Below are 10,078 nucleotides of genomic sequence, written 5' to 3'. Positions count from 1 at the left end.
ATTGAAATAAAACTCGCTAGAAGCCTCATAAGAGGTGAATATCAGACAAGCTAACGCCTTATTATATTCTCTATTCCATAGCTTGGAAAGTCAATTTGACATTAAGCGCTAGCCAGGAATCCACAAACAAGACAACATTTTGGTGGCCCATGAAGCCTTTCATTATCTTAAATTGCACAGAAGGGGCACACAGTCAGACATGGCTGCCAAGCTTGATTTCAACAAAGCCTATGATAGGGTCCAATGGGATTTTTTGGAAGCGGTTTTGCATAGAATGGGCTTTCATGAAATGTGGATTAATTGGGTGATGCAATGTGTATCCACGGTCACTTTTGCTGTGATTGTGAATGGGGCTGAGAGGACAACCTTTATACCTTCTAGAGGCATCCGGCAAGGGGACCCTCTTTCTCCTTACCTATTCCTCCTTGTGGTAGAGGTTTTTTTCCAAACTCCTCCAATAGAGCCTAGAAGCAAAGAGATTCTCTAGCATTAAAATCAGCTAAGGTTGCCCAATGCTATCTCATCTTTTCTTTGCTGACGATGTTCTCTTGTTTCTCAAAGCGGATGTGGTTCAATGTCAAGAAACTCTCAGAATTTTAGATGTCTATGGTCGTGACTCAGGCCAACAAATTAACTTCGAAAAGTCGGCAGTCCAATTCTTAGCTAATACTAGTGCAGAGCTTCAAAGACAAGTCTGTGATGTCATGTGCATTACCCCTGTTAAACCAGGTTCAAGATACTTGGGTTTACCGGCTTCTTGGGGAAGATCCAAGCGAGAGACATTCAATTTCATTGTAGAGAAGGTACGTGACAAGCTTCAAGGCTGGAAGCTTAAACTGTTATCATCAACGGGTCGGGCAATTATTCTCAAATCGGTTGCCCAAGCTATTCCCTCCTATTGCGGCTTGTTTCCTTTTTCCAAAAGCGGCAATGCTAGGTATCATGAAAAGTCTTTCATGAAAATAGTCATGAAAGATTTGTGACATTTGGATTACACTTATAATAAAGCACCACACACTAATCAAGGTAATCTAAGGGTCACAAATTTTTCATGATCATTTTCATGACAAAATTTTCATGATCTCTAACATTTCTCTTCCAAAAGAGTTATGTGCTAAATTAAATTCACTATTGGGCAACTTCTAGTGGAAAGGTGACCCCAATAGCAAAGGCATTCTTTGGGCCGCGTGGGAGAAGATGACCATACCCAAGCTGCAAAAAGGAATGGGATTCCGGGATTTTCGATCTTTCAAAAAAGCCTTGTTGGCCCATCAAGGTTGGCTGTTGGGCAAGTATCCCAATTCCTTCTGTGCTAAATTTTTCAAAGGCAGGTACTATCCTGATTCAGATTTTTGGAATGCCAGAAAAGGACCTCGGGCGTCGTGGGCTTGGACCAGTATTTTGGAAGATGGTGAGGTACTAAACCGAGGGGTCAGATGGCGGAAATCCATCAAGTTCTTGGACGACAAATGGGTTGCAACATCTCAAGACTTCCGCGTGAAATCTCGAAAACCTACGGGATGCCCATTAGTTACCGTTAGCGATGCTATCAACCCCATTTCCAAATGTTGGCAGAAAGATGTGTTGCAACAGGTAGTCTCACCTGAGGAGGTTAATGAAATCTGTATCATCTCTATTGCGGTTGAAGAACAAGTTGATCGTTTGATTTGGCATCATAACTCGAAAGGTACCTACTCATTCAAGTCCGGGTACTATGCCGAAGTTACTTATCAACAGAGTCTTAGTGCGGACAGGCCATCTTCTTCATTTCAGATACCAGATTTGTTTTGGAAATTCTTGTGGACTTTACCGATTCCTCCTAAACTTCGATATTTTTGGTGGCGGGCATGTAATAATCTGTTGGCCTCCAAAGCTAACCTATTCCGTTGCCATTGTGCAAAGAATGAGGTGTGCCCCATATGCCATTTGGATTCCAAAAGAATAAAGCATTTGCTGTGCGATTATGATTGGACGAGGGCTGTGTGGTTTGGGAGCAATTTAAACATCAATCTCAGCTCTGGGCCCATAGTTTCGATCCAATATTGGACTTGTGATTTCTTTCACGATATTCAGAACAAAACTAATAGACGAGAGTATTTTTGTAAGCTGCTGTGGCTGGCTTGGCATATTTGGAAAGGTCGAAATGACTTTGTCTTCAACCAACATCCCACTGATCCCTGCTCTATGATCTTCAAAGCTGATAAGGACTTTTGCGAACATGCGACAGTGCTGCAACCCAATCAGCCTAACTCCAACCATTGGAGAACTCCGCAATCTATGGCAAGGACATGGACTCCCTTCCGGCGAGGGAGGTTGAAAGCTAATTGTGACATGGCCCTCAGACCTGGATCATCAAGAGCCTCAATGGCTGTAATTATCCGAGATAGCAGAGGATCTATGGCTATTCGTTGGGCATGCCTAATGGCCCGGTCCCTCAATTTATCTCAGGTGGAAATTGCAAGAGATAACAAAGCTGTGATCTGTTTGTGTGTCTCAGAGGATGATCCTCATTAGGACTGCGCTCCTATTATTGAAGATATTCGCAATATGGCTATTAAATGTAATTTTTCTTTTTTATGGACTCCTCGCGAGGCTAACCATGCTGCCCATTGGATAGCAGGGGCCTTTCTTAACAGAGCTCTCTCCCCCAATTGGTTTTGCAATCCCCTTATTGGGTTGTGTAAGGCTTTAGCCTTGATCTAATTATACAACTTTCGTCGTTCAAAAAAAAAAAAAAAAAAGGAAAGCAACCACTTGTAGAATGTAGTGGATCATAATAATATTGCACTAAAGATCCCTCATTATTTTTCTACTAAGCATCTTCCCTTTTTCATTTGTCAACCACTGCATTGGACTTATTAGGTGTAGTGTAGGTTTTGACAATTGTTATTTCTTCATTTTAAGTTAAATTAATAAATAAATTTACAAAAAATAAAATTAAATAGGCCAAAATTAATATAGACAATGTAAAAACATAAAAATAAAATATCATTTTATATCCATATAACTAATAAATTGTAAATAAAAATGGACTAAGTATTATGTGAATTAAAATTTAAGAAAATTTAATATAATTATATTAAAATTATGAGGTTTACTGTATTTTTCAAAACCTATAGGGAGGTCAGGGAGGTCAGTGAAATTTACCCTTTGTCGTAAAAGTTTGAGTCATTAATGTACGCTTTGCATATATTTATGAGGCAAAAATAGTTCAAGTAAGTTTTAAAAATGATTATTGAGAAAGGTACTTTTAGCTTTGGGAAAGTTTAAAAATAATTTTAAATTAATAGTAAATTTTAAAAAGTTTAGATTTCATGTAACATTTTTCCGTTTTTGTTGTTAGTTAACATAACTTTAGATTTCATGTAACATTTTGCTTTCTTTTGCAATCTCCAACTTTGCAGACAAACAAGGCATGTACCAAGTTCTGAAAAAAAAGAACTTTAAAACATCGCGAGTCGATGGAGACGGTCTTTACAGGGGCATCAGCTACTGGTAAGCTCCATTGGACCTCGGGAGAGAAAGTTGTTGAACCTGCCGACGTCTCATCCGATTCTGCGGACAGTCTCGACGCCCAGCCATTTGTTGATCCAATGCCTGCAAGTGCACAAGACGTCAATTTAGATTCTTCACTCGAGCTTGTGACGACTGTTAACAACAAAAGGAAACGGACTCCGTCAACAAGTTGTGGCAAGTTAAAGAAGGCCACAAGTGGAGCGTCAATTATTGCAAAAAACATGAACAATCTGACAAACGTGGTGCGTACTCAGAATCAGCAAGTTACGGTCAAGCACCTCACAAGTAACGAATCACTTTACACAATTTCAGAGTGCATGCACTGGCTGAGGAACATTCCTTCCCTTCTCGGTACGCCGCTATTCCACTTTGCCTCAACATTGATGGATAACGTAGATTATGGGGGAGGTGATGATGTGCCAGCCTGATGACGACCACATTATCGGCTGGTTCACACAGAAGCAGCTGCAGTGTAGTGCGGGGGTGCAATTTGCAAACCTGTTCGGGGCTCGCCAAATTTGATATCGCGGTGTCATGCCGAAGATGCGTTCCCATTATCTAGCTTTCAAAAACGTTTACTTATGTTTATGTTGGACTTGTAATAAACAGGATGGTTGTGCGTGTTGTCTTTGTTTCTTTTTCTTTTTTCTTTTTTTATAATTTTTGCCCCAATTTGGTGAAAAAATATTTACAAGTTATTTTCTATTTTTCGACGATTACTGTTTTGTTTATGTGTTTTTGTGCAGATGGAATAGGATGGTAGTGTTTTTTTATTTTATTATTATTATGGGAATTACAACCGCAATGGCAGGATGCCATGCTTTAGCTGTTTATGGAGTTATTTATTTGTTTATTGGTATAAGTACTTGTTCCATTGGTATGGTTGTGTTCGTAATGCAAATGATGTTATATTGGTTTTGTTTATTACCACTTACCACTGCTTTCTTAACTGTTTGTTTATTTGGTACACTTTAATTGCAATTATACCTTATTGTTAAGCGTCATGTATTCCATGGTGACGTGATATAAAAATTTCCTTTACCCCACTGCATCACGTGTAAATTGATTCAAACACATTCTCACTGTTGTAGGTTTTGCTTGAATCGGTGTGATGAATCCCAGGGATGGAAGCAACAATCCAGATTTATGGGAAATGCTTAACCAAATGGCCATACAACAGTCACAACAAAACAATTGGACAATTGTAGAAGCATGCCGATATGTGCAAGAGTGGTATGAAAAACACATGTCCAAAACGCCATATCGCACTTCTATTTTGACCAGGTATGCATGGATAACGGAACTATATGCTAGCCATGTGGGTCGATTTCAGGAAAATATGTGCATGCCGAAGGAAGTTTTTGCGAGTTTGTGTCACACATTAGTAATTGATTTTGGGCTGCAAGTACCCCAACGTGTACTTGGCTTAGCTGTTGAAGAAAGTGTTGCAATGTTTATCCACGTGTTGCAAGGGTTCCAAAATCGGCAAATCCAAGAACGGTTCCAACATTAGGAAGAGAATGTGTCTTAGCACGTGCATAATATGATAACAACGATGAAAGAGTTCACTGTTGTACATTGTAGGCCTACATATAGTCAACATCATATACATCCATACGTGCGGTCGAAACGGAAATACCTACCGTTCAAGGTACTAGTTAAAAACCTCACTTAGTACATTTTATTGGATATGACGTATGAAAACTAATGATTACTTGTACCTGTAGGAGTCACTTTTTTTTTTTTTTCAGTTGTGTACAGGATTGTATCGGAGCCATAGACAGAACACATGTTAGTGCATGGGTTACGAGGCTAGATGCCGCAATGTATTTCGGTAGGAAATACTGTCACACACAAAATATCATGGCCACGTGCGATTTTGACCTGTGTTTCATCATTGTTTCACTTGGAAGGGAAGGAAGTATGCACGATAGTTGCATCTTCAATGAGATTGTAATAAATGACAATGTCCCATTTCCACATCCTAAAGAAGGTAAAACAATAATTTGAAAATATTTGGGTACCTAATATATGAGAAAACATCATTCAATTAAAATTAAACACAATTGGGTGGTTTGTTTGAAAATTTGGTGCTGTCTATAGGAAAATGTTATCTTGTCGATGCTGGCTATCCGAACCGGATAGGTTACCTGGCACCTTTCAAAGGCAACCATTACCACCACCAACAATTCTGCAATACTAAAGAGAATAGGACAGCAAATAACCCTAGGAAATTATTTAACAAAGTTTACTTGTCGTTACATAGTGTGGTGGAACGGAGATTTGGCAACTCGAAAAATCGATGGGGGTTTATTAGAGACGTGCCTCGGTATGATTTTACAAATGTGCAAGTTCAGTTAGTCGATGTGTCAATGGCATTACATAATTCTATATACCAAAATACAGGCAATCCAACAACTGTTAATCCCTATTTCAATGAAGAAGAGGCCATGGCTTTTGTGAATGTCATACCAGAAGTTGAACATGACAAGGATGGTTTAATGGTTGGGGATAAGGACCCGCATATGGCGTTGGTGGGACTTCGCATACGGGACAAGTTAGTGTACATGCGTAATAACGACTATTTAGGAAATATATAATAGTTCACCTAATATTTGTAGGCTTGTAACATTGGTAGGCCATGCGGAAGAGGTTGTACATAAGTATATTATAATGTACAATATGTATCTCTGTACACGGTAAATAAAATCAAAATTAGCATTGTCCACGTCATTTGCAAAAAAGAACTGGAAAAAATCCTTTTCCAAAAACACGGAAAAATAAAAAATTAAGGGAAAAAACAAAAATTATTATTGTTCATGCCATTTGTGAAAATAAAACACAAAAAATCTTTTCAAAAAAAAAAACTAAATAAAAAAGATTGAAACAAAAAAAAAAAGACATTAATGCCGCCGAAATTAGCATTTAGGTGCATAAAAATAAAAGAAAAACAAGAAATTGGAACAAATAAATAAAATAAATAAAAAAGTTTGAAACAAATTAATAAACAAAAAAAATTAAAACAAAACCAAGAAAAAAATTAATAAAAAAAAATTATTAATAGCGCCTTTTCCAAAACCAAGAAGCAAATTAAAAAACTATGAAAAAAAAAAAGAAAAGAAAATAACGCCATTGTGATTTCATTTTCCATGTAATTTAAAAAAAAAAAAAAAAGAGCTGGGAAAAACCCTTTTCGGGAAACAGGGGAAAAAAAATAAAAAAAAAACCGAAATTATCATTGTTGTGCGTAGAAAGAAATTAGAAAAAAAAATTGAAACAAATTAATAAAATAAATAGAAAAACATTGAAACAAATTAAAAAAATAATAATAATTCAAACAATACCAAGAAACAAATTAATATACGAAAGTACAAAAAAAAAAAAAAAATACTAACGCCTTTCCAAAACCTAGAAACAAAATAATAAAAAACTATGAAAAAAAAAAGACAAGAAAATTATCCAAGTTTGTGAATTCACTTTCCATGTAATTTTCAAAAAATCAAAACATAAATTGCCCTACCAGACCAAAAAAAAAAAAAAAAAAAACAAAGTAAAGCAAATTGGGAAAAAAAAATAATATATATATATATATATATATATTAAAAGATAAGACTAGGCTGACGTTGTCAATCGTTTGTACAGTTTGGTACTTTCACTATAAGGGCATTTGGGTCATTTCACATGTGGCCACCTCACAAAAAAGCCAAAAAGCAAAAACATCCAAAAAGTCTATCCAAAACCAAGTTTTTTAGCCCCAGGCTAAAATAGCCAAAAAGTCAAAAAGCTAACTCACTTCCCAAACCACACCTAAGCCTCCGTTTGGGAAGGCAAATTTGGGCTAAAATAGCCACTGCAGTCCAAAAAAGGCTAAATTAGCCACCAGCAGACAAAAGAGATTCACATGCTATGCATTGTCCCAGGCCAGGGTGAATTTACCAAACTACCCCCTCTCACTTTACTTGACATGAGCACCGCCTCACCACACACGCAACACCGAAATTAGGTCACACCAACAACACGCTAAAGCAAAGGGGCGAATCGGGGACGCTAAACGGCGAAGGCATCGCGCGAACAATGCCAAAGTTGATCGGAACCGAAGGACACATTGCGCGAAGAACGCCAAAGAATAACTAGCCGTCTAAAACACCACCGATCTTCAGGTACTAGTTGCTTTGCTTTTTTTTTTTTTTTTGCTTTGTTTGTGAGTAAATCCTTCGCCTTCAACCCAATCTAGTGGGTTCATCTGTCAAAGCCATTGTTGTGGGAGATTAAACATCTTTCGCCATTTTTTTTGGGGCATCTGTGGTTGTTTTTTTTATTTCTATTTGCTTTGTTTATGTCAATTTTTTTTTTTCGCATGTGGGAAACCCACTGCTCTGTCATGGAAATGTAGCAAAATACGCCCCTGTTTTTTTTTTTTTTTTTTTTTTTGCACTACAAATGCTAATCTTCATACCATTCTGTGATAATTTTTTTTTTTTGGGTGCTGAATTGAGGTTCATGTTTTGTTTTCTTTTCTTTTTTTCCTTACTGCAGATCTGCTAATTGTATTTTTTTCGAACTTAGTTTGTTTTTCAAATTGAGGTTTTGTAATTTCGGTATTTTTTTTTTTTGGACGAAATTTTTGTTTTTGTTACACTCAGGTTCTGATAACCCATTCCCAAAATTTTGATAATTCATGTATTGCCAATTTCATGTATTATCTTGCCAATCCAAATAGAATTCATGTATTTTCTTTTTTTCTTTTTTTCAAAATTTCGAATTCATGTTTGTGTATTGCCAATTTGATGAAACGATGACAACAAAAAGAAGCAAATGAATCGTTTCACAAAGTTAGATTTTAAAATGAATAAAAAAACAATGAAACAAATTAATAAAAAATAATAATTCAAACTATACCAAGAAACAAATTAATAAAAGAAAGTAAAAAAAAAAACAATAAAAATTAGTAACGCCTTTTCCAAAACCTAGAAACAAAATAATAAAAAACTATGAAAAAAGAAAAGATAAGAAAATTATCCAAGTTTGTGAATTCACTTTCCACGTAATTTTCAAAAAAACAAAACATAAATTGCCCTACCAGACAAAAAAAAAAAAAAAAAAAACAAATTGGAAAATATATATATATATATATATATATTAAAAGCAAAGACTAGGCTGACGTTGTCAGTCATTTGTGCAATTTGGTACTTTCACTATAAGGGCATTTTGGGTCATTTCACACGTGGCCACCTCACAAAAAAGCCAAAAAGCAAAAAAAAATCCAAAAAGTCTATCCCAAACTAGGTTTTTTAGCCCCAGGCTAAAATAACCAAAAAGCCAACTTACTTCCCAAACCACACCTAAGCCTCCGTTTGGGAAGGCACATTTGGGCTAAAATAGCCACTACAGTCGAAAAAAGGCTAAATTAGCCACTAGTGCACAAAAGAGATTCACGTGCTATGCATTGTCCCAGGCCAGGGTGAATTTACCAAACTACCCCCTTCTACTCTGCTTAACATGAGCACCGCCTCACCACACACACAACACTGAAATTAGGTCACACCAACAACAAGATGAAGCCAAGGGGCAAATCGGGGACGCTGAACGGCGAAGACAACACGCGAACAACGCCAAAGCAGATCAGAACTGGAGGACACATCGCGCGAAGAACGCCAAAGAAGAACTTTTCGTTATTATTATTTTTTTTTCTTTTTGCGAAATTTTTGTTTTTGTTACACTCGGGTTCTGATAATCCATTCCCAAAATTCTGATAATCTGTGTATTGCCAATTTCATGTATTATCTTGCCAATCCAAATAGAATTCATGTATTTTCTTTTTTTCTTTTTTTCGAAATCTCGAATTCCTGTTTGTGTATTGTCAATTTGATGAAACGATGACAACAAAAAGAAGCAAATGAACCGTTTCACAAAGTTAGATTTTAAAATAAATAAAAACACATTGAAACAAATTAAGAAAAAAAAATAATTCAAACAATACCATGAAACAAATTAATAAAAGAAAGTAAAAAAAAAATTAGTAGTGCCTTTTCCAAAACCTAGAAACAAAATAATAAAAAACTTTGAAAAAAAAAAAGACAAGAAAATTATCCAAGTATGTGAATTCATTTTCCACGTAATTTTCAAAAAAACAAAACATAAATTGCCCTACCAGACAAAAAAAAAACAAATTGGAAATATATATATATATATATATATTAAAAGCAATTGTCAGCCATTTGTGCAGTTTGGTACTTTCACTATAAGGGCATTTTAGGTCATTTCACATGTGGCCACCTCGTAAAAAAGCCAAAAAGCAAAAAAGTCCAAAAAGTCTATCCCAAACTAGGTTTTTTAGACCCAAGCTAAAATAACAAAAAAGCCAACTCACTTTCCAAACCACTCCTAACTCTCCATTTGGGAAGGCAGATTTGGGCTGAAAATGCTAAATTAGTGACTAGCAGACAAAAGAGATTCACGTGCTATGCATTGTCTCAGGCCAGGGTGAAATTACCAAACTATCCCCGTCCCACTCTACTTGACATAAGCACCGCCTCACTACACACGCAACACTGAAATTAGA

At 36.3% G+C, this 10,078-nt stretch overlaps 1 protein-coding gene across 1 annotated transcript; it reads left to right on the top strand.

The window, feature by feature from the left end:
- Nucleotides 1-5,071: 5,071 nt before the first annotated feature.
- On the top strand, nucleotides 5,072-6,116 carry LOC114318178 (uncharacterized). The gene is made up of 3 exons (XM_028265043.2): nucleotides 5,072-5,167; nucleotides 5,278-5,509; nucleotides 5,620-6,116. Exons 1-3 carry the CDS (start codon nucleotides 5,072-5,074, stop codon nucleotides 6,114-6,116), a joined length of 825 nt encoding a protein of 274 aa, XP_028120844.2.
- The last annotated feature ends 3,962 nt before the right edge of the window (nucleotides 6,117-10,078 follow it).

The sequence above is a fragment of the Camellia sinensis genome, chromosome 8 (assembly GCF_055761805.1).
Source record: "Camellia sinensis isolate YWXY chromosome 8, ASM5576180v1, whole genome shotgun sequence".
Taxonomy (NCBI): domain Eukaryota; kingdom Viridiplantae; phylum Streptophyta; class Magnoliopsida; order Ericales; family Theaceae; genus Camellia; species Camellia sinensis.
Note: the sequence above shows the minus strand (reverse complement) of the source record. Positions and strands in the feature narration are given on the sequence as shown.